At 45.0% G+C, this 25,916-nt stretch overlaps 1 protein-coding gene across 2 annotated transcripts in view; it reads right to left on the bottom strand.

The window, feature by feature from the left end:
- Window positions 1-25,916, bottom strand: part of LOC132825922 (collagen alpha-1(XXVII) chain-like) — a 593,955-nt gene that overhangs the window by 47,549 nt on the left and 520,490 nt on the right. For both annotated transcript variants that reach the window (XM_060841558.1, XM_060841557.1), the window contains exons 43-48: window positions 22,696-22,749; window positions 17,871-17,924; window positions 17,566-17,619; window positions 9,405-9,458; window positions 9,016-9,123; window positions 6,539-6,646 (exon numbers count right to left, since the gene is read on the bottom strand). In XM_060841558.1, coding sequence (XP_060697541.1) covers window positions 6,539-6,646; window positions 9,016-9,123; window positions 9,405-9,458; window positions 17,566-17,619; window positions 17,871-17,924; window positions 22,696-22,749 — 432 coding nt within the window. The remainder of the gene's footprint in view (window positions 1-6,538; window positions 6,647-9,015; window positions 9,124-9,404; window positions 9,459-17,565; window positions 17,620-17,870; window positions 17,925-22,695; window positions 22,750-25,916) is intronic.

Below are 25,916 nucleotides of genomic sequence, written 5' to 3'. Positions count from 1 at the left end.
TAGTTGGGGATTCAATTAAAGTAATGACATTGAATATCAAGGTGGGGGCATTTTGATTGTCTTTAACAGGCCATTGGTATGAATGATGCTAGGTACTTACCTGGCCATTTCATACGTAAGGACAGATGTGGGCGCAGTTACAACGTTTACAAGTGGAGGGGTTTACAAGATAAGTACATGATTCGGACAGGTTTGGAGGGATATGGACCAGGAGCAGGCAGGTGGGATTAGGGTTGGCATGGACTGTTGAGTCGAAGGGTCTATCTCTCTGCTGTATGACTCTGAGTATATCCGTACCTGTTATAGTATCAAAATGAATCAAACAGGAATTGACAGAATTCAGTGATGTCTAAAATGAAGAAGACTGGTAAATATAATGATGTATTAATAAGTCACTTTTAGACCTAATAGAAAAAAAATCAAACTGTTTCCAGCAAAAATGTCAGAAACAGTGCTCTATCACTTAAGTGGAGCCAATCCTTTGCAAGGATGGATACTGAGGGTCAACAGAAATTTTCACAATGGGAGATGGATTGAATCATGACAGGAAAAAAGAATGTGCTGGAAAAACTCAGTATGTCTGGTAGCCTCTTTGAGAGAGAGAGAGTGTGTTAACGTTTTAGATTGATGATCCATTAGAACTTAAATGTATCATGAAAGCGTTTGGAGTGAATTGGGCCAGGAGCAGGCAGGTGGGACTAGTTTAGTTTGGGATTATGGTTGACATAGACTGGTTGGGCCAAAGGGTCTGTTTCCGTGCTGTAGGACTCTGTGACCCTACGTGGAACAATGATGGATAAATGAAGTGAGGTAGTTGGGGATTTAGTGAATCAAAATCATCAACCTAAACTCTAACTCTACAGCCCACCACCAGAGTCTCATATATACAAAAATTCCATTTAGGATCAGGATAAGGCCATTTGTCCCCTTTAGCATGTTCTGCTGTTCATTAAGATCAATCTGATTACTCCACATTCCTAGCTTCAATTAGCTTTCACTGCTTTGCTTGGTGAAAATCTATCAATATCCTCCCTAAAAGTAAAGACTGTGCTTTGTCCACATAGACCAGGTACACTGAGGAAGATCATTGCAAAGACTTGCTATCCTCCTATAAGAAAAAAATTCTCACCTTTATCTTAGGTGAGAATTTTCAAACAGTGATTCTAATTCTGGATTCTCCATCACCAGGAAACATCTTTTACCCATCCAGTGTCTTATACATCTTATATTTCAATTTGATTTGATTTATTGTTGCCACATATACCTTGGTACAGTGAAAAGTTTTGTTTTGCCTGCAGTAGAGGCAGATCATGCATTATAGTAATAGAACAGAGAGAGGAATACAATGTTATGTCCGCAAAGAAAGTGCACGGAGAGCAAGGTCAACATTAAATTAAAAATTTGAGGGTTCTATCCATAAGTCGAATCACAGTAAGGAAGAAACTTGGCATGTCTTTAAGCTTTTGCATCTTCTGCCTGATGGAAGAGGTTGGAACAGATTATAACTGGGGTGGGAGGGGTTTTTGATAAAGTATCAGACTGTCAGGGTCTTGTATGTCCTACACCTTTAGAGTGTAGGAGACTGAGGGGGAAACTTATAGAGGTGTGTAAGATCACAAGAAGCATGGATAGGGTGAGTTCACTCAGTCTTTTTCCAGGATTAGAGAGCAATAGTTTAAGGTTAGAGGGGCAAGGATAAAAGGGAACCTGAGGGGCAACTTCTTTTATACAGACGGTGGTATGTATATAGGATGAGCTGCCAATGGAAGTGGTTGAGGCGGGTACAAATATATGGATAGAAAGGCATTAGAAGGATATGGGCCAAGTGCAGGGAAATGGGGTTAGCATCGATGGACATCTTGGTCAGCATAGACCAGTTTGGACCGAAGGGCCTGTGCCCGTGCTGCAGGATTCTATGACTCAGGGTCTTATGTTTCAATCAAGTTGCTTCTTACTCTTCCAAATTTCAGCCGATACAGGCTGAGCCTGTCCAACTTTTCCTTATACAACAACCTGCCCATTGCAGGTATTAATCTGGTAAACCTTCTCTGAGCTGTTTCCAATGCAGTCACATCATTCATCCAATAAGGTGACCAATAACACACAATCCTCCAAATGTGGTCTCATCAGGGCCCTTTATAACTGAAGCATAACCTCTATACTTTTGTACTCATCGCCCCTCATGATGAATAACGACACTCAATTGTATTTCCTCATTCCTTGCTGTGCCCACGTACTAACCTTTTGTGAATGATACACTAGGACCTCTGCATTTCGGAGCTCTGCAATTGCTCACCACTTAGATAACACACTTCCTTTTTAATTTTCTTGCCAAGTGGACAAGATCTCATTTTTCCATATCATATTCCAATTGACTGTTGCTTCGCACTAACTTCATCTCTCCATTCCCTTTGTGATCTCCTTATGTCCTCTTCACAGCTTTCTCCCCTCCTTACCTTTGAATCGGCAGCAAATTTAGAAAACCCTATCTAGGTACACATGGCAATAATAAATCAAATTCAGCTAAATCAACTCATGTATATAAATGGGAGAGCCCAGCACTGATCTCTGTGGCACTGTGTCAACCAGGAAATCACCCATTCTTTTCTACACTCTATACTCCTTCGAGTAAACATTAAAACAAGTAAACTAGTTAATTAATTGACAGTAGAAAAAAATGAAAAACTCAAAGGAACATTATCAAATTAGATTTGGCTAGCTTTCCTGAGGCCGATGATGGTCTCTGCTAGTGCTGGAAGGTATGAAGTGTCGAGAGTGCGGTGCTGGAAAAGCACAGCAGGTCAGGCAGCATCCAAGGAGCAGGAAAATCGACGTTTCGGGCAAAGGGCCTTCATCAGGAATGAGGCCTGAATCAGGAAGGTATCAAGTGGACTGTAAGACACAATGTTATGTGCAATGATTACCCAATGAATATGCCTCCCTAATAGATACTTAACCTCAAATTATTTAATGGACAGTTTGGCCTTTCCTGGAGCTGACAGCTGTCACTCAGTGGTAGCTCGGTTGCTTCAGAGTCAGAGTGTCGGGTTCAACTCCCAGTCTGGGGGCTGAATGTGAAAATCAAGGCAGTACTCAAGGATTGCCACATTGTTGGAGATGCTGTTTTTGGACGAGACAGTGAATCGAGGCCTTGAGTATCTGCTGGTATGGGATTTAAAAGTTTCCACGGCATTGCTTTTTTTCAAGAAGGTCAGAGGAGTTGTTCTGGTCAATGTTTATCCCTCAATAAACATAACAAAATGCAGGTGAGTTATTTATTATTCCATTGCTGTAAGAGCTTGCTGCTACATTTATTTTTTTACTCCTTATTCAGAAACATTGCATTGGCTATGATGTGCTTTGGGATGTCCAGTGAACATGAGAAGCAATTTATAGAAATAAATGTTTCTTTTCAATGTCTGTATTTACCAAGGGCTACAGATCTGCTCGTGGATGATGGTGACCTCCCAGGCTCTAACCTGTCCCATTTCAGTCTGTTACGAGCAATGGCATGACATTATGTTCTGCATGATTTGGAGGTGCTGGTGTTGGACTGGGGTGTACAAAGTTAAAAAATCACACAAATCCAGGTTATAGTCCAACAAGTTTAATTACCTGGTGTTGTGTGATTTTTAATTATGATTCACAACCTTATTTCCAAATTTGTCGATGGCCTCGACCTAACTTCCTCCATTTCTCTGTCATCTCTTCCAGTCCCACAACACAACCCCCAACATCATCCCTGCCACCCTGTGGGAGGTCTAAACTCCTCAATTTCTAGCTTCTTGTGTAACGCCTAAGTAGAATCACTCTATTTCTGGTGGTCATGTCTTCAGTTGCCTGGAGATCAAGCTCCAACCTGCCTCTCTCTCTTTATCTCCCCTCCTTTAAGATGTTCCTTAAATCTACATGCTTCCCTCCACTTCACCTGACAAAGGAGCAGTGCTCTGAAAGCTTGTGATTTCAAGTATGCCTGTTGGACTGTAACCTGGTATTGCGTGATGTCTGACACTGTAAACGTGGATTCCAAAGGAACAAAGAGAGATGCTATTTCAGGACTGTACCACAATGAGGTGCTGTTTTCAATTTTGATCATAGTTCTTCCTTGATCCTAACCAAAAGGGTCACTCTAGCTTTGGAACGAGGAACATTTGTTATCCTTAAGGCTTGTTCAGTGCTCAATTTCTGGAATCTATGAAAATTAGATCACAGTACCCCAGCTAACCACAGGGAACAAGATAAAATAAAATGTGAATCATGTAAACTCTGGGGATTTACTTGTTATCAGTCCACACCACAAAAAATAATTAGTTCACAATTTGTTTAACAGATGGAGAGAAATGTCTGGTTTTACTTTAAATGTTGCAAAATGGCAACTGACCACATCAGATATATTGTGAGGTTCATGGCAAACAAGTGACACTGGGGTTGTTTTTGGGCTGTGAGATGTAGCAGGAAATTATTTGGATTTGCTGTAATGCGCTCTGCTTCCACCTCAGGATCGAGGCTGACTTGCTCCTATTCCTGGTCAAAGGACTCTGGATTAGCTGACCAGTGCAGAGTCTGATCCATGGACTCTGCCACAAGATTTGGGGGTGGGGTGGAGGAGTGGTACTTGCTGGGGTGGGGGGATGCCGGTTCTCCGAGGGTGGGGTCAAACATGGTGTTTGGAGGCCTGTGTGTTCCCTCTAATGTCACAACCTCACCCTTGCCTATCCCTGGCGGACTCTTCAGTGCCTTTCCAAACCAGGCATTCCCTATGCCACTAGGTCGTGAGCCAGGAGACAACCGGAACATCTGACATCTACGTGGGAATGCTTTGAGGGAAATCCCAGAGGTGTTCCCACCATCATTCGGTGGTCATGTGTGGAGCATACGTTCCTCCAGTGGAGCTGGCTTTGAGCTGCAATACTGGCCCCAGATTGGCTCGGGAGGGGAGTCTGTTCTTTCTACCGCACTCTTCAATCCAATGGTCTCTTTCTGTCCCACATCAGCACTCAGTCAGGAAGAAGCTTTAACATTCTTTTGGGGGGGCTTGAGGTGTCAAGATAGTGATCACCAGCTCGCAGTCTATATTTGACAGGTTTGTATGAGGGTGCAGAATTTCCTGGTACCACTGGAGGTTGCGGAAGAAGTCTCCTTAATATTTTTAGTGGAACTGTTCAGATATGCTAACACACATGAATAAATGCAAAATACTGTGGATGATGGAAATCTGAACCAAACACAGAATGCTGGAGAAACTCAGCAGGTCTGGCAAAGTCTGTGCAGAGAGAAACAGAGTTAATGTTCGATGTGATTCAAGTTAAGTTTCAAGTCCAATGTGATTCTTCCCCTGAATGAAAGGTGCTGACAGAAGCAGAGGAGGGGGCAAAAGGAACAGAAGATGTAGATTCCAGTGCAAAATAGATCGGGCTATTATTTTTTATTCCGTTGTGGGAGTTGGGCATCGGTGGCTGGGCACAGCGAGGGGGGTATATTTTTAAGGTGAGAGGAGAGAGATTTAAAAGAAGACATGAGGGGCAAATGTTTTACACAGACAGTGGTTTGTGTGTGGAATGAATTTCCTGAGGAAGTGGTGGATTTGGGGACAGTTACAGTGTTTAAAAGACCATTAGATAATTACATGAATAGGAAAGGTTGGAGGGATATGGGCCGGGAGCAGGCGGGTGGGGCTAGTTTAGTTTGGGATTATGTTCGGTGTGGACTAGTTGGACCGAAGAGTCTGTTTCCACGCTGTATAGCTTTTTGACTCTAGTTACACCTTCGGTGAGCCACCTTCTTGAACCGCTGTAGTCCATGTGCTATGGGTTGACCCACAATGTGTTTAGGGAGAGATTTCCAAGATTCTGTTTCCGTGCTGTACACCTCTATGACTCTACAGTGAAGGAACAGTGGTATATTTCCAAGTCAGGATTGTGAGTGGCTTGGACGGGAACTTGAAGGGGATGGTGTTCCCATATATTTGCTGACCTTGTCCTTCTAGATGGAAGTAATCATGGGCTTGGAAGGTGATGTCTGAGGATCTTTGGTGAATTTCTGCAGTGCATTTTGTAGATAGTACACACTGCTGCTACTGACCATTGATGGTGGAGGGAGTGGATGCTTGTGGATATGGTGCCAATCAAGTGGGCTGCTTTGTCCTGGATGGTGCCAAGTCTTTGAGTATTGTTGGAGCTGCACTCATCCAAAAGTGCTGAAGAAAAGGAGATGTAAAACGGGTGTGAGTTAAGGCGTGAAAGGCCTCTGAAACAGCCCTGCACCCATTCAGTTCAAGGGGAGTTAGGGATGGGCCACAAGTGCCGAGCCAGTGATGCTCACAGCCTGTGAAAGACTGAAAAAAGTGGTGTGCTCCTGAGTATTTTATTTTTCATGTGAGTGGTGAACAAATTTATTGTTAGTGACACAGCCTGTCACCACAGTGATTCGACAGCTCCTCTGCTTTGTGTGGTCAGATCACAAGAACAAGCCTTTGCTTTTCCAGTTACTGAATTATTGCACATGTCTCATTTAGACTGCTGAGCTCTGTCCCACTCACTTTAAAGCCAGGGGATCCCTGAGATCCAGGTAATCCTGGGACACCAACACGACCACGGCCTCCGGGTTTCCCGAGGAATCCGACATTCCCGTCATCCCCCTGTTCTCCCTGAGGTTGAAGGGAAGACTACACGTTAACAGAGCTAACCGCCAACAGGTAATTCTAGAAGCAGTCACTGTGATAATTCACTGGAGTGTAAGCAGAACACAGACCAATCAAGAACAAAATAGATGGGGTGGGCCACATCGCAATTCACAGACTTTGAACTCCTGTACCAGAGCACCATTACCCTTTCTTGCTCCAACTAGGTCAGTTTCTTATGCACCTTTAGCCTCCCTGACTGAGCGTATTGTTCTGCAGCCCCTCCATGGCCTCAATACCCTTCCAGGAACCTGGCCCCACATTTATAACTTCAGCAATCAACACGCGGCCAACGTTTTCAACTTACCTTCTCAGAGAATATGTCTTTCTGTAGCCAGGAATTGCTTCACAAGGGGATGGTTGGTGGCTCAGTGGTTAGCACTGCTGCCTCACAGGACCTGGGTTCAATTCCAGCCTCGGGCAACTGTCTGTGTGGAGTCTGCACATTACTCCTTGTATCTGTCGGGTTTCCTCTGGGTGTTCTGGTTTCCTCCCACAGTCCGATGACGTGCAGGTTAGGGTGGATTGGCCATGGGAAATGCAGGGTTTCAAGGATGGGGTTGGTCGCCCTTCAGAGGTTGGTGTGAACTCGATGGGCCAAATGGCCTGCCCCCACACTGTAGGGATTCTATGAGATATAAAATGGCTGAGGCTGGATACTTTGTATAGAATTGATAACTTGCAGAAGGAAGCCGTTCAGTCCATTTGTCCCGTGCTATCTTTTTCGAGCACTTTAACCAGGACCTCTGCACAATGTTTTGATTTATTATCCAATGCTCTATTCAATGCATCAGTTGTACCTGATTTCACCCATTTCCAATACTCACTGTCCAAAAAGGTTAATTTTTGTTTCACCTCGTTTTTAAATTTTTTTTGCAAAACCTTTTAAATCTGAGCCCTCTGGTTTATGAATGGGAATGGTTTCTCTGCATTCACTCTGTCCAGACCTCTCATGATTTTGAAAACTTCTAACTTGTAGGAAAGCAGTAATTTCTTTCAATCGGGTATGATCAGGGATAATGTGTCCTTGGAGTTTCATTGCCAAGGGAGGATTGTGTCAAACAGTCCATTCCTTTAGCTGTCTGTTGTGAGCGAAACATGATCGATCAGTGCAAAAACTCAAAACCTCACATCCCACCTTTGCTGCGATTTTGCTATTGGACAGTGTCTACCTAATAATTCTGACTGATCTCAACAAATTACACTGGATACCAATGTAGGTTTGTGAAATGTTAACACCAATGATCTTAAGATGAATGATGATGTGCATTCTCTACATGTACATGAATGGTGCTGAACATTGTGCAGTCATCGGCGAACATCCTCACTACTGACCTTATATTGGAGGGAAGGTCATCGATGAAGCAGCTGAAGATGGTTGGGCCTCGGACACTACCCTGAGGAACTTCTGCAGAGATGTCCTGGTGCTAAGATGACTGACCTCCAACAACCCCACCATTCTGTGGCTGACCACTTCAACCCCCCCTTTCCACTCCCCCAAAGACATGCAAGTCCTGGGTCTCCTCCACCACCAAATCCAAGCCACCTGACAACTGGAGGAAGAATGCCTCATCTTCCATCTTGGGACCCTCCAATCACACGGCATCAACACTGACTTCACCACTTTCCTCATCTCCCCTCCCCCCAACTCATTCCAGATTCAACCCTCCAACTCAGCACCGTCCTCTTGACCTGTCCATCTTCCTTCCCACCTATCTGCTCCAACCTCCTCTCCAACCTATCACAATCACCCCCACCTGTATCTACCTATCACCTTCCCGGCTACCTTCCCACCCAGCCCCACCCCCACCACCCTATTTATCTCCCATCCTCCTGCCCCCTCCGCATTCCTGATGAAGGGCTTATGCCCAAAACGTCGACTCTCCTGCTCCTCGGTTGCTGTCTGACCTGCTGTACTTTTCCAGCGCCACAATTTTTGACTCTGACTCTCTTGCATCTACAGTCCTCACTTTCTCCATCTTCCTAAATGCCAGGTTTAACTCCAAATGGGAATTTACCACCCATTCTCATTGATCCCAGTTTGGCTAAGGCTCCTTGATGCCAAATGCAGTCAAATGCAGCCTTGATGTCCAGGCCAGTCATTCTCACCGTCCCTGGAGTTTGGACCAAGGCTGTAATGAGGTAAGTGCCCTGGCAGACCCCAAACTGGGCATCAGCTATTGATGAGCTGCCCTCTGAAATGTCCGAACAAGCCAGTCAGTTCAAGCACAATAGGGGAACCTGTAACACATGTTGGCATTTGGCAACGATGGTCGCATCTCGTGAAATAATTTTAGATAAAATGTCTTTATCATTTGACCAGGTTCAAAACCCACCTGTATTCCAGGCTTGCCAATGATTCCAGGAGCACCATCCAATCCTGGAGGACCCTCATGACCTTGTCGACCAATGACACCTCTGGAACCGGGTGGCCCGATAGGACCCTGAGTGTTCGACACAAAACCTGCCATTAGTTACAGGTCTAACTATCTTGAAGTGCTGGACAATGCATTTTTTTTTGTTCAGAAAGATCTGACAACAAACTAGGAGACTGTTACTATTGCAATATTGTATTAATATTTTCTGTTGCACAGCCTTTGGATCATAACCACCGGCCAACTCCAAGCCCCTTTGTAGCCAATGTAATGGTTTCAGCGTGTACTGACCCAATGGAGCTGGTGAATGAACGTGTGGGTTGAGTTTTGCTTTAACAGACAACACTTACCGGTGGGCCTGGACTCCCTTGCGCACCCTGGGAACCTGTCTTTCCCTTGCGCCCCTAAACAACAAAGAGAGGGTTAAAGGAAACAAAATCTCGCATTTATATAGTGCCCTCTTCAGGGTCATGAAAGAATTGAGAATTTTCCTCCCTAACCCCCCAGTTTGCCATTGAACCCCTCACAGACATGTAGAGCTGATGTTTACTCAGGGAGTTCAAAGTGCACGTGTTTACCTGCGTTTTACCGCCTAGAGCGAAGGAGAGGAATGGTGGAGGCTCAACATTTGGCCTGTTATTTCTGATTAGAATGCTCTCCAGCTCCTACGAACTGCTGTAGAGTCAGACAGCATAGAAACTGGCCGTTCGGCCCATCTCTTCCATGCTGACCCAGTTTCCTGAACTGAACTAGTCCCACTTGCCTGCATTTGGCCCATATTGCTCCTTTTCTACCCACATACCTGTCCAAATATCTTTTAAATGCTGTAAATGTACCAGCCTCTACCACTCCTTCTGGCAGCTCATTCCATACATGCACCACCCTCTGAGTGAAAAAGTTGCCCCTTAGGACCCCTTAAAACTCTTCCCTCTCACCTTAAACCTATGCCTCTAGTTTTGGGCTCCACCGGGGGAGGGAAAAGACCTTTTCTATTCACCTTATCCATGCCCCTCGTGATTTTATAAATCTCTATAAGGTCAGCCCTTAGCCTCCTATGCTCCAGCGATAGAAGTCCCAGCCCATCCATCCTTTCCTTATAACTCAAACCCTCTAGTCTTGGTAACACCCTTGTAAATCTTTCTTGAGCCCTTTCTAGCCTAATAACATTCTTCCAATAGCAGGGAGACCAGAATTGTACACAATACTCCAAATGTGGCCTCACCAGTGTCTTGTACAGCTGTAACAGGACATCCCAACTCCTGTACTCAATGCACTGACCAATGAAGGCAAGCCATTGTCACATGAATGGAGTAGACTCAGCGTAAGAGTGCCAAGATACTAAACCATCTGCTCAGTCGGAGTATGAGGGCATCCAGTCTTGGCCGTCATGTCCTCCAGTGAGACTTGAACCTAGAGATTCTAGAAGAGAGGCAGGGACACTACCCAGTACACCACAAGATTTCTTTCCTGGGACCCATTAGATTACCTATCTTTTACCTATTAGATGAAGGAACTGCCACTCAAACACACTGCACTCTTCACACTAACGGATGTTGCTGATGAACATCCTCCTTACAGTAGTTTGAGGAATATATAATTGAGTGTATTCTTCCTCATTTGAGGAAGGATGTTCTGTCGATGAAAGGAGTGCAGCGATGATTTCCCAGAGTGATTCCTGGGATGGCAGATCCAGCAATTTCTGTTTGTTTCTGATTTACAGCAGCCACAGTTGTTTATCTAAGTACATGGGATTGGCCAGTTAGGACTGAGATGAGGAGAGATTTTTTCACTCAGAATGGGGAGCCAATGGAATTCTCTGCCATAGAAAGGCATTGAGGCCAAAACATTGAATGTTTTCAAAGAGTTGGACCTAGTTCTTAGGGCTAAAGGGACCAAATGCTATGGGATAGAGAGTAGGAATGGGGCACTGAGTTGAGCGATCAGCCACGATCATACTGAATGGTGGAGCAGACTCGAAGGGCCGAATGGCCTACTCCTGCTTCTACTGTCTATGTCTCTATGTTACAGAGGCCTGGTTTCAGACTTGTTTAAAGACTGACCTGAAACACAGCCGCACATGGAAGATATTACATTGTTCACGGAAGGGCAGGGTGATGAAACTTTGGGCTTCCCTTCAATGAAAGACTGGCTTTCGAGTGTTGTCATTTTTCCAATTCTCAATAAAAAAACTTTTGGTGCCAGTCCACATGGAACAGATTATAAATTTCAAAACTCTGCTCATCAACTATGATGTTCAAACTGCTGGCTTGCTTGTAGGGAAAGGAGGTTAGCAATTGATACAGTGGAAAGGTTTGTAATTACTTAGTGAGAGAGCAGAACACTGCTGTAGGATTTGGAGCTACTTAAACCCTTTCTTTGTTGCTGCAAAACGTCCCCTGGCACAATCTGACAGAAGTGTTGAAACACAACTCTGGAAGAGAGTCTACAACTTCCCATAGCTGGCTAACCTCTTGTCCTCAAACAATTCAGTTTCTGGGTTCTGAGGAATTCTGTGAATGAAATAAAACGAGATCTTGGTGTCAGGCTGATGAAGGTCAAAAAGTAGACTCATCATCTGGAAAGTGTAATCGCTGAAATTATGGCCAACGATCACAACAAACAGAACAGAGGAGTCACGCATTCAGGAGTCATGCTTTTGAAGTGACAGATGTTCTGGGAGGTTATGCCTAACCTTTGTCAAGCTCTGGTTAGGCCACGACTACATCTAATTCGATCCATCTCCCTTTTAGGGAAGATGTGAGCCTCCTAGAGAAGGATAGATTTATCAGAACGTTTCCCTGGATGACTGAGTTTAACTCCAAGGTTTGAAAGGAGAAGTTGGAGCAAGGGAGATCGAGATGAGATATTTGATACAAGTGTACAAGATTATGACAGGTGGAGATAAGGTAGATAAACAAGGTCTGTTGAGGCATGGGGGTACTGCCCTTACCTCTGAGCCAAGAGGCTTGAGTTCAAGTCCACCTGCTCCACATATGTAATGACACCTCTGAACAGGTTGATGAGGGGCAAAAAAAATATAAAGCAGAAGGCTGTTGTGGGGACAGAGGTAGTGTCCCTGTTTCTTGTCCAGAAGGTCTGGGTTTAAGTCTCACCTACTCCAGAGGTGTGTCTGAACATGTTGATTTTAAATATTTATAAGGTAGACATCATAATGGTGCCCTTGGGGAGAGAGCATGTGGTGTCCATCAATACTCGAGGAATTTGGAGAGAGATGGGAACTGCCAGGGCTGGAGTGTTTTATCTGCCCTTCCAACTCTGTTTTGTTTTAATCCTGTCCCCTTCTCGCTACCTTTCCCTCAGCTTTGATGTCATTAGCACTACCCTTAATGGACCCCACATGTAAGTTGGTTATTAATTGGAAACACAGGTGATTAGTGGCAGTGGATAACAGGTGAAAAATTACACAGGAGGTTTGGTGATGGGAATAAAGCCAGTCAGTTGTGTGTGAAGTAATTCTGGATACATATTTTAAAAAATGGCAGACAAGTAAGATCATGTCTGGATGTCTTTGAAGGGTGGACACGCGATGCCCACCAATACTCTTGATGCCTTTAGACAGATTTGATACATGGGGGCTGGGCGTACTACATCCCCCACAACTCCATTCGAATGTAACCCTTCCCTCTTACCTTATCCTTAATCTTGCACCATCTCTGGGTATGGGGGTCAGCCCTTGTACTTTGCTTATTTTAACTAGTGAAACGGAGGAGGGCGATTTGGTGATGATCTTTACAAACAATAAAATAGCTGTTACGATTTGCCTCCTATGCTTTTGTGGTTCAGTGATAGAATTCTCACCTGCCAGGTGGGCAGCTTGGGTTTGATTCCTGGCTGATGCAATGGGAACCACACTCCCGCTCAGTGGGGCTCCTGTGGTACAGCAGCAGTGTCCCTACCTCTGACACTGAAGATTAGGGGGGTGGGGAGGGGGGTTGGCCCCACCTGCCCTAGAGATGTGTCTCGGAACATTTGAATAGGTTGGTTAAACTTATTACAAGGGGTAGGGGATGTTGATTCAAGGCTGTCTGTAGGGGATGGGTAATGTCCTCTGTTGGGTATCTGTCCTGCTGAACAGTGACATTCCCTCTAAGCCCTATGTGGTTGACATGATTTGGAGATGCTGGTGTTGGACTGGGGTTTACAAAGTTAAAAATCACACAACCCCAGGTTATAGTCCAACAGTTTTAATTGGAAGCACTAACTTTCATCAGGTGGTTGTGCAATCACCCGATGAAGGAGTGGCGCTTCGAAAGCTCGTGCTTCCAATTAACCTGTTGGACTATAACCTGGGGTTGTGTGATTTTTAACTGTGTGGTTGACACTCTGATTTCTCCAGACACTGGCATGCATGGGCCTCACAGCTCCCCCAAGTGGCTGGAGTTGAGGATGATTAGATTAGCCATGATCACACAGAATGGTGGAGCAGGCTCGATAGGCTGAACGGCCTGAAGTAAGCTCACAGAGGCTGGTATCTCATCACCCAACCACCCTTTTATTTACTAATCAACAGTCCTTGATTAGAAAGCCTGCATTCACGTCCCATCTCCTTCAGAGGTGTGTAAAAAATATCTCTGAACAGGTTGATGCAGAAAATATCAATCCTTTGACAGACACTGTGACCAAAACTTCCGAGTCAGGGTCAGTTGGTGTCGGATAGGATGGCTTTGGATTGGTTCTATGTTCTAGTATCCCTGACACTCAGCCTTTTTTATGTCAGCCAGGGTTCCCTGATTGGACCAGATCAACAGCCCCAATCTGGGAACTCATATTCTATGAGGTCAACCAACTGGATCAATGCAGCTCACTTCTGTTCCAAGGTGTTATGGTCTTAAATTAGAGGGAATACCATCCTATATAGAGAGAAGTTGAGGGGCTGAATGAATTCTTGTGTGTTGTGATGACTCTACGAACAGAATAAAGATTAGACTTGGTGGATAGTGAGCTCCCAATCTTGTCCAGTGAGGTATCAAGTAAGTAGCAGGAAGGGAGCTAGCTATTGCTAAGTTGCTCCCCTTTCCTGTTGCCTGATTAATTACAGGATGGTTGGCTCCGTGCCCACGAGTTGATTTGTCTTTTTCAACCAGTCTGCTTCCACCCCTGTCTCAGACACAGATCATGCAAAAATAAAGGCGGTTGAAACCTCAGTCAGATCACTGCGTAGATCAGAAGGCAGCCTTAACCAGGATCTATCCCCCTGATGCTATTTGGCCTGTTTCTCTGGATTCAGATTTCACAAAAAGCTGCAAGTTAATATGTATCTGGAACATTTGGTGACTACTTTTCCCCAGATGTAAATTCTATTAAACGTTTACGCTGAGAGAACGATTCTGCCAGACTGACGTGATACGCTGTAGTTTGGCTCAGTCTGCCTGCTCTCTCAGTTATCATTCAATAAGCTGCTGACTACTAACGTCCTAACCTTACACAATCTCACTCTGCCGCCAATCCCATCCAGACCTGCCAAACATGTGCTCTTTCATTATTTCCAGTTGGAATGCAAGTTAGAGTACTCAGTAGCAAATGGGAAGTGTATTGCTTTCCAGTGACAATCTTGCTCCCGTTGGCTGTCCCCTTCGATCAGGTCAGGACTGCACCGTGTGGTGCGGGTTTGGTTAGCTGGGTGGTACGGGTCTCAGCACTGGGACTGATAGTGGAGGCTGCGCCTCACAGTTGGCTCAGTCACCCTAACAGCACCGTCGCTATAACCAGAAGAAATAGAAGCAGGAGGCCATTCAGCCCATCAAGTCGGCTCCGCCATTCAATGAGATTGTGGCTGATCTGATCGTTTCCAACTTTGCTTTCCTGCTTGTCCCCCATGACTATCAATTATTTTACTGATTTAAAAACCTCTCTATCGCAGCCTTGACATCCCAGCCTCAATGTAAACCAATGATCATTGCTGGGATATATTGATGGTTATCAGGTAAGTAGGGTCTGGGGCAGCTGGGGTCTATTAAGATGGTCCCAGTGAGGAGAGAGAAGTGGGTCTTCTATTGCTGAGTACAGGTGGGTACCCGTGTTGTGATCATTGGCGCTGGAACTGGTGTTCTAGGGAGAGACCCCTTTCATGAGGTGAAGAGTAACCCCCCCCCACCCACTCCCCAGTCCTCCCTCAGAGCCCACTGAAGGGTCTTCGTGGACTTCTCCATCTTTGTTGAGAGGCAGTGACTCCCAGATTGGCAAAACACCACCTTAAACCATAGAGGAACACAACTGATATCAGTGAGTTGGACAATAGGCAAGTGGATGATCTAACAACATCTTTCCCATCTGGCAAACTGGCACGGTGCTGGGAAGACAAGGGGGACATTGTTCACCATCTTCGGATACCATTTTCTGAGTCCTTCCTCATTCCAACCCCACTACATGCCATTCCGCACACCATCACTCTACTCTAGACACACACAGACACACACAAAGAACACCGATCTTTCTGATGATGAATCTTAACTGGGACAAAGAGTAAAATAAGATATGAAGAATGAAGTCATTTCTGGAGACGAAGACTGAAACATGCTGAAGGCTACATTTTTTACTGAAGGTCAATGTTTGTTAGTCATTTTAGCAGTGGAAATTGCATTTTCAGTGTTATCACATTTTATCCTTACTTTATTACCAAGGGAATGGAGTATAAAAATGGGGAGGTTTTGCTAAGACTGTGCAAGGCACTAGACAGGCCTCAGCTGGAATACTATGAACAGTTTTGAGTTTCTTATCTCAGGAAAGATACACTGGCATTAGAGGCAGTCCAGAGAAGTTTCAGTCAGCTGATCCTGGGGATGGAGGGACTGTCTTATGAGGAAAGGTTGAGTAGATTGGGCCTGTACTCGTTGGAGTTTAGAAGAATCAGGGGTGGTCTTATTGAAACATACAAGACTTAGAGGACTTGACAGGAAAGACGTGGAAAAGATGTCTCTACTTGTAGGAGAATTTAGGACCCGAGAGGGTCAGTTTAGAATAAGGGGTCACACAAATAGGACAGAAATGAGGAGAAATTTCTTCTCTCAGAGGGGAGTGAATCTGTGGAATTCCTTGTCAATAGACGTGGAACACAGCAGGTCAGACAACCTCCGAGAAGCAGCAAAGTCAATGTTTCGGGTTGAAACCCTTCGTCAGAATTCTTTATTGCAGACGGTAGTCGAAACTAGGTCATTAACTATATTAATATGCAAAGTCTATTAAGTCCAAAGATGTGTAGACAAGGTGGATTAGCCACTGGAAATGCAGCGTTACAGGATAGTGGAATGGGTCTGGGTGCACTTCGGTGGGTCAGTGTGGACTTGATAGACTGAATGGCCTGCTTCCACACTGTAGGGATTGCATGATGTTATATTCAAGGCTGAGATAGATGTTTTTAATCAGTAAGGGAATCAAGAATTATGGGGTAAAGATAGAAAAGTGGAACTGAGGTATATCAGATCAGTCATGATCTCACTGAATGGTGTAGCAGCCTCATGGGCTGAATTGACTACTTCTGCTCCTGTCTTACGGTCTTACTTTGAAAATATAGCAGTCTAAAGATAAAGTGGGTAAGACCATTCTGTGGGTGAAGATGAGGTGAACTATTGTAGCAGGCGGATATGGACACAGCAATGCAGTGGGCTGGCTGGTGGCAAATAATGCTCAATGCAAGGAATGTGAGATAATACATTTTGAGATACAAGAACATTTTAAAGAAAAGGATATTGCAAGTACAAGGCAAAGTACAGAGAGATTTAGCATGAAGGCACATAGGTTTTTAAAATGTGGAACTGCACCTGGGAAAACCACATGGAAGTCTTACTTAACAGATAATTGATTACAGATTTTAAAGAGATGTCAATTTTGTAGAAAATCCAAATAAACCATTGTTAGAGTACTGTGCTTTATTTATAATGATATATATATATATGTAAGCAGATAATATATGAATAATAGTTTTTATAAGAATTATTACCCTGTTATAAGTGTTAATGTCATTAAGGACAAGAGAAACTGATGTTGGATATTACCTGTCAGTCATCATATATAAGCATAAGGCAATTTGGATACAGGGGTGCTCAATTTGTCTATAATAAACAGTTACTTGTTTTAAAGCTCAGAAACCTAGAGAGCCACTTTTATGATCTGAGTTGGTGAACTGGGGATTTTGGATAGTTTGACTGAATCTTTGCACAATTGCGACAACTCCAGGGATTGTGGGATTTGATTTCCAGCGCAATGTTCCAGTGACTTGTGACAATACATACACAAGACTTGTGACTTGTGAAGGCAATCTGTTGAATTGCTCAGTCTTAACTTTACCTCGTATCAGCAGTCCCCTGCTTGTATCTGCTTGATGATAACTAATACTGACTATCTGTTTCTGTAAATCTTAAAAAAGGTGAAATATTAGTGCAGGAGCAGTTAAACTGCAGCAGGTACAATATGCCAAAATTGCACTCCCAAGACTTGAGCTGGCTAGATGAAATGTTTAGTTTGTTGTAGGGAAGTTGAGCTACAGTCACCTACCGCTTGACCCTTCGAACCTTTCACACCTGGTTTACCTGGAGGTCCTGGGTTACCCTGGAAGTGCAAAACAAACAATGAAGGAATTATCTGCATCGCTTGTAAGTCTGTGTTCTTACATGTGGAATCAATTACTGCAAAACCTTTCCCATCCAGAGGAACTCTCAATCACACAAATAATCCGCAGCACTCAAAGAGTTTACAGAGCTGGATAAGAAATGTTCTGCATTCTAATAAAATGAAATCTTAATCTCAGGGAGGATTTACACCAGCTTGTGGGTTTTAATAAAGTATCAATGTGCACTTACCGGTAAACCTTGCTGACCTTGTTTCCCCCTCTCTCCATCCAGCCCTCGCTGGCCCTGTAAGTGGATGGAAACCAGTCAATATTAACGGTGCCAAATCCAACAGAGTTCTATTACATTCTGTGAATTTTAATCTAAACACTCAAGTAACATTATGTCTGTGCACTGCCTATTGGTCTCATTCAATGTGGGGATGACCTTTTATAGAAAGGGATAATAGAGTAGAAGCCAGTTAGGAAGCCACGTGTGATAATCCTCAGTGCTGTCAGTGATCGCTGAGGGATAAACCAGTAACAAATTGTCACACTGGGAAACGATCAAAGTGGAAACTTCTGTTTGCAGTATACAGGAGAGGACTCTGCTCCACAATGGTTTAGGAACATAGTTCTCTCTCTGGAATGTGTTGGACAACGACCATGCAAGATGTCTTGGGTTCATAACCCAAATGAGCCCTCCGTTACAGCTGATGCATGTTGTTGGTCACATTTAAGTGGGAAAGAAAGGCACTTGTGGTAGTGTCCCCACTCCTAGACCAGGAGGATTGGGTTCAAGTCCCACCTGCTACAGAGGTGTGTCAGAAATATCCAAGAGGAAAGAAAGAATAACCAAGAGCATCTAGGGCTTTCATGGTGCAGTGGCAATGTCCCTATCTCTCAGCCAAACGACACAAGTTCAGATCACACCAAGAGTTATAGAGTCCCTGCAGGCCATTCAGTCCATACTGACCCTCTGAAGAGCAACCCACCCAGACCTGTAACCCCACATTTCCCATGGCTAACCCACCTCACTGCACACTATGGGCAATTTCCCATGGCCAATCCACCTAGCCCGCATATCCCTGGACACTATGGGCAATTTAGCATGACCAATTCAACCTAACCTACACATCTATAGACGGTGGGAGGAAATTGAAGCACCCGGAGGAAACCCACACAGACACAGGGAGAACGTGCAAACTCCACACAGGCAGTCGCCCGAGACCGGAATCAAACTCGGGTCCCTGGCGCTGTTAGATTAGATTAGATTAGATTTACAGTGTGGAAACAGGCCCTTCGGCCCAACAAGTCCACACCGACCCGCTGAAGCGCAACCCACCCATACCCCTACATTTACCCCTTACCTAACACTACGGGCAATTTAGCATGGCCAATTCACCTGACCCGCACATCTTTGGACTGTGGGAGGAAACCGGAGCACCCGGAGGAAACCCACGCAGACACGGGGAGAACGTGCAAACTCCACACAGTCAGTCGCCTGAGTCGGGAATTGAACCCGGGTCTACAGGCGCTCTGAGGCAGCAGTGCTAACCACTGTGCCACTCTGTTGCAGGCTGGTACTCGCCAGGTTTACTGTTTTGGTTTCCATTGGGGGATAGGTGTCAATCAGGGACATTGATGGATGTACCAATGAGATGAATGCCAGTATTGATAGATCCAGATACCAATATCAAGCCCTCAGAAAACGAACAGGAAATTACATCCCCATAAACCCCAAGAACCCCATCCAGGACAAACATATAAATAGAAAGCGGGAGACAACAGCTTCGCTTCACTTGGAGGTCGCCACTGATGATGTTACCTAGCCAGGTAATGAAACGTCTGGATACCAAACCTACAGCTCAGCGAGCAAACCTACACCCTAAACCTCAACCTGAGCTACAAGCTTTCACAAACCTTGCCAGTATTTTCTTTAGCACTAAGCTATGCTCGGCTAACACTGTTTGACCCATTTGTGGAGATCTCTGTTCATGCCCCTGATCCTGAAGTTTACGCTCCCACCATTCTGATTGGTGCTCACAACCACACAGGCAAAACCCAAGTGCAAGCTGCAATCCGAGAAGATTCAGGGAGAGGGTAGGCCGCAAAGGACCTTGTGAATAAAGGCGAGGATTTTAAAATCCAGGAGGCGGTGTTTGGGGAAACAACGTTGGTCGCTGAATACGGGAGCGAATAGAATTTGGTGTGACCGGGGACTGGAGCAGTCGAACCCCAATCAAACTCAGGTTAGGTGCGAAGTGGATAGTTGGGCATCTGGGCAAGCCCAGAATAGTCAAATCTAGAGGTAACGACTGCATGGGTGGAAATCAGGCCCCACCATTGCTCCTGGCCCAGACACCAACATGGCAGCCCTGAATATGACCCGAGCATAGAGGGCCCCCCAGGGGCTTCAGGCTTACTGGATGGAAACTGGCCTTTGGAGGAGTAATATCGAAACACTCACGAGGAGGATACAGGTGCACCTGTCATTGTACCCATACAACAACAATAACTGCCATCTAACTGATCTACAAGGCCACCTGACAAACACGCAATCATTTTGGACATGTTAGGACACACCTCTGGAGCAGGCCTCATGGCTTAGAGAGAGGGACGCTACCATTGCACCATAAGAGCCCCTTAATTCCATTACATTGATATTCTCTAGTCGACCTGTTCAGACATGTTATTACACCCCTCTGGGAAGCAGGTGGGACCTTGTTCTTAGATTTTGTACCTGGATTCTTGTATCTAAGATGGCGCCTTGGGTGGTGACATTGTATACTTTTCACTGCACTTGAGTACACATGACAATAAAATCAAGATCAAATCATATCAACCTCCTGGCTCAGAGGTAGGAACATTACCACTGCATCACTGGCTCCCTAAGCTGCAGACATTTTATGATCAGCATTTTGTCTGCACACCTTGAGTCCTGTGACTCAATGCCAGTTTTCACACTTATGAAATCTCAGCCTGTGACAGTATTTGTCCATCTGTCAGACTAATCTGTCGCCAAACAAGAGACCAGTTCAGAGCCAAATTGCATCAAGCGGCAGAAGTGAGCTCAGGTGATTACTGTGCTAGCCCCAGGAGATATGACTGAGATTCACTCACTAATTGCAGAAGTGTACAACACACCTTTCTGAAAGGAGGGCTTTTCCCTGTTCTCTTTAGCTGCTGTCCTGACTGTCCAATCCACTCATCATGAGTAATGCTCATTGAAGTCAAAGTAATGCAGGGGGCTCTTCCTGCAGTCCAGGCAGTAAGGCAGACTCTAACACAGCTCTGTGAGTTAATGGGACAGTGCACCTGCCCAGTCTAACACCAGCTGACAGTGTGTTAACTGGCTACACTTCCCCTCTTTGCTCATCACCCTGCCAGTGCTTTTGGTTATTAAGGCTTTGATAGCACCTTCCAAACCTACCCCTCGAAAGCAAAGGGCAGCAGATACATGACAACACCATTCCTGCAAATCCCTCACCATCCAGACAATATATCGCCGCTCCTTCAGTGTTCGCTGGGTCAAAACCCTGGAAACTAACAGCACTGTGTGAGTATTGACACAACATGGACTGTAATGGTAGGAGAAGGCAGCTTGCCACCAATTGGTCTGAGATGATTATGAAAGGCCAATTAACGTTGGCCTAGTCAGCCACACCCCTATCCCTTTTAATGAGTAAGAACAATCCCCTCCCCACCGCCGCTTAAACCTCTCTCTTCCTTGACGACCCTCCCTATAACATGTCTAATATTATGCATCTCTCTACAGCAATTCAAGAAGGTAGCTCATATAATCCCTACAGTGTGGAAGCAGGCCACACCAAACCCACCACAACTACCACATCCCTGTAATCCCATGTTTTCCATGGCTAACCAACCTAGCCTGCAAATCCCTGGACACTATGGACAATTTAGCATGGACAATCAAATTGGCCTGCCCATCTTTGGACTGTGAGACGAAACTGGAGCACCCGGAGGAAACCCATACAGAGACAGGGAGAATTTGCAAATTCCACACAGACAGCCACCTGAGGCTGGAATTGAACCCTGTGAGGCAGCAGTGGTAACCACTGAACTACTGTGCAGCAGCTTACAAGCATCTTCTCAAGGGGCAACTAGGGACGGGCATTAAGTGCTGGCCCAGTTAGCGACACCCATGAGTGAATGAAAAAAATCTTTGTTGACCAATACGATTTGGTCATCTGGCATAGTATGTTACAGTGACAAATTTCTGTGTGATAATCACCCCCCGGAATACAGCTGGGGACGTGTTATGACACTGAGGATGCTACATAAATAGAATGTGTTTTTTTGCTAGGTCTTTGACTTCGATGTCAGCAGTTTCACAACCAGAAACCTCAAATACGACGTACAATCAATGTCAAAACATGGCCAGGTTTCACTGTATGAGAGTGAGGTGTTCATGGAAGGATGAGCATTGTCATTCATTGACAATCTTGACACCGTTACAGATTGGACCAAGCTGGTTAAATCACAGATAACTGAACCACAAGTGATGGTGGCTACCAGCTGGAGAAGGGTTGTCACGGCCATTTTTACAGGGCAGTGTACAGTCCCATTTGTCCAACCCATCACACAAACCAACTTTCCGTCCACTGACTCGGTCTACACTTCCCGCTGACTTAGGAACTCAGCCAACATCATCAAAGACCCCTCCCATCCCGGTTATACTCTCTTACACCCTCTTCTATTGGGCAGAAGATACAAAAGTTTGAAAACACATACCAACAAATACAAGAACAGCTTCTTCATTGTCGTTATCAGATTTATGAACAGACCTCTCATATATTCAAGATGATCCTTCTCTGCACCTTCTCTGTAGCTGTAACACTTTATTCTGCATTCTGTTCTATTTACCCTGATGTACTTATGTAACATATGATTTTACTTGTCACTGTCACATACTATGCCAGATGACCAAATCGTGTTGATCAATGAAGATGGATTGTGCACAAAACAATACTTTTTGCTGTGACAATGATAAATCGAATCAATCAAATCAAATCAGTGGGACAGACAGACACTGAGAGAAATATTGGATAACCTACAACATAACCAGGATCTCCAGGTTCACCTCTCTCTCCTCGCTCTCCGATTGGGCCCTGTGGAAACATAACACTTGCGTTAGCTCAAACATTTCTCCTCTTTCACCAGAAATAGTGGATAAAACATTCAGAGGTGATCTTTGAGCAGGGCTACATGTGAGAGAATACTTGCCCCCATTGATCAGGAAATCCAGCACATTGGGTCATAGCTTCAGAATAAGGAGTCACCTGTTTAGAACACCCATGATGGGTCTCTTCACTCAAAGGATTGTGTGATTTTTGAAATTCTCTCTCCCAGACAGTTGTGGATGCCCAGTTGTTCTGTATAGTCAGGACAGTGAGCAATAGACGTTTGCATACTATCAGAATTATGGGTAAATATCGAAGATTGGAGCAGGAGTAGGCCATTCAGCCCATCAAGCCTGCTCTGCCATTCAGTATGATCATGGCTGATCATCCATCTCAGTCTCCTGTTCCTGTTTTTCTCCCACACCCTTTGATCCCTTTGTCCTTAAGGACTATACCTAATGGTATTAGAATTTTTACGTGCTGTTCTTTGACTTGCAGAGTCAATGAGCCAAAGGATCTATTTCTGTTTCACCAGGGCACACTGGTTCATGAAGAAATAGCTTCTGCACTTTTTGCAAAGTTTTAGTTTGACCTAGTAAAGCATTGGCTAGGAAACTGGGGACTTGGTTAGCTTAGACGGCTGGTTTGAAATGCATGAGTGACACTGACAGCAGGGGTTCAATTCCCACACTGACTGATGTTACCATGAAGGATGGCACACTCACAGCGCTAGGGACCTAGGTTTGATTCCACCCTTGGTGACTGTCTGTGTAGTTTGTATATTCTGCCCATGCCTGTATGGGTTTCCTCCCACAGTCCAAGGTTAGGTGGATTGGCCATGCTAAAGTGTCTAGGGACATGCAGGCTATACACCTCTGCTCTTGTACTTGAGTCCTCTTACTATGAAAGCCAACATACCATCTGTCTTCTTCACATGAGTGTGCAGTGAGGGATGCTACAGCTGAATCTAGAACAGGGGCAATTAGATGACCCTCTGCTTCTATTTGCTGTTGGAACATCAGTCGTGACAAAAGATTTCTGATTGAAATTTACCTTCTCCCCTTTGATGGGAAGGTCTTGGGATCACATCTCATTCCAGGAGCTTAGAGTTCAAGGTTCACATTTCAGAGTGGGCCTGAGGGGGGTGCTGCACTGCTGGAAAGTACCCTTCCTGGACTGGGACATGAGGTGGGTAGGTGGGAAAGGGCAAGAGAGTTCTCTCTGGGCCATCATCAATCCCTTACAAGCAACATCACAAAATCAGATCATCATCTCACAACCACTTTACTGTTGCTGCCTCTTACACGACCGGCAGTGACTACACTTCAAAAAGTACTTCAGCGGCTGGTCTGCTAGATTTGAAAGGTGCTATATAAACGCAAGCCTTTTTTTGTCTATTTCTGTTTGAATGAGCTTGGTGTGCACTGGTTGGCTATTGAGTTTGCTGATTACAACAGTGATTGTTTTCCACTGGCTATTGAGGGCTTTACCATATCCAGTGGTTGTGAAAGGATATACATAAATATAATTCTTCGATCTCCCTGTAAAAGGGACCTTCATGTCCTAACTAAGGTAAAAATTACCACAGCCCCCTGCTCTCTCATGAGAGCGAAAGATAACTGCTGATGGTTTGACCTGATAGGAGATAATTGAGAATCATAAAATCTCTACAGTGTGGAATTAGGCCATTCAGCCTGCACCAACTCACAGAAGAGCATCCCACCCTCCTAACCCTGCATCCCCCATGGCTGACCCACCTAGCTTCACAATTTAGCATGACCAATCCACCTAACCTTGGGAGGAAACCCACACAGACATGGGGAGAACATACAAACTCTCCACACAGACCATCATCTGAGGGTGGAATCAAACCTGGGTCCCTGCTGCTGTGAGGCAGCAGTGCTAACCACTGAGCCACCATGCCATCCTTCATAGTAACATCAGCCAGTGTGGCACTTGAATCCTTACTGTCAGTGTCACTCATGCATTGCAAGCCAGCCATCCAGCCAGTTGAGCTAACCAAGCCCCTGCTTCTTAGCCTATGCTTTGCTTTGGATAGCTAACATTTTCCTGAAAGTCCGGGAGCTATTTCTTCACAAACCAGCTGGGGACAATATGCCAGAGCAAGTAGAGGAGAAACTCCTTAGCACTTGGATCATTGCCAAAGTTGGGGTGAGGCAGCAAGAGTTAAGTAAATTATTTGGAGTTTGAAATTGTGAGCCTTGGCTAGAAGTTATCTCAAGAGCATCTGTTGGGACTTCAATGCGCACTAACCCCAAGTGTTCTGGGAACAATTTAGCAATCGGAAACTGAATAGTCTTTGTTATTCAGTGCAGACGTATTGTAATTGTCATGCTGACTACTGCTCTAATTAGGTTACATCAGCGCACTGCTTGCAGCCTTTGACATTGTGCTCAGAATGAGAGTGTACGGAGAGCTGGCAGAGGTGTCTATAATTCCTCGATTTCATTTCTCTTCATTTTAGTGGCAGCGATAGAGTCATAGAGATGTACAGCATGGAAACAGTCCCTTCAGTTCAACTCGTCCATGCAAACCAGATATCCTAACCTAATCTAGTCCCATTTGCCAGCACTTGCCCCATATCCCTCTAAACCCTTCCTCTTCATACACCCATCCAGATGCCTTTTAAATGTTGCAATTGTACCAGCCTCCACTACTTCCTCTGGCAGTTCATTCCATACATGCACCACCCTGTGTGAAATTGCTCCTTAGGTCCATTTTAAATCTTTCCCCTCTCACCTTAAACCTATGCCCTCTAATTCTGGACTCCCCCACTCTGGGGAAAAGGCCTTGGCTATTCACCCTATCCATGCCCTCGTGATTTTATAGACCTCTTTGAGGTCACCCCTCAGTCAGTTAACCGTGATTTCAGTCTTTTAGACTCTCACTGAACTGTTCTTGCTCCCAGAAGAAGGAGATTTACTGTGGGGATTAGGCTACTGATGGAATTTGCCCCATGTTGAACGAGATAAATAGCACACTACCAAACCAGTTGTTGCTACAGGACGCACCCTCTACATCACTAGCAGGAAGATTCATGCATATCCAACTATGAGCTGTGTTCCACCCAGGCCATGACATAGAAACAGAAATTAGGCCATTCAGCCCATCGAATCTGCTCTGCCATTCAATCA

The sequence above is a fragment of the Hemiscyllium ocellatum genome, chromosome 21, assembly GCF_020745735.1.
Source record: "Hemiscyllium ocellatum isolate sHemOce1 chromosome 21, sHemOce1.pat.X.cur, whole genome shotgun sequence".
Lineage (NCBI taxonomy): Eukaryota > Metazoa > Chordata > Chondrichthyes > Orectolobiformes > Hemiscylliidae > Hemiscyllium > Hemiscyllium ocellatum.
The sequence above is the reverse complement of the archived record's forward strand: the minus strand, read 5'-3'. Positions and strand labels throughout refer to the sequence as shown.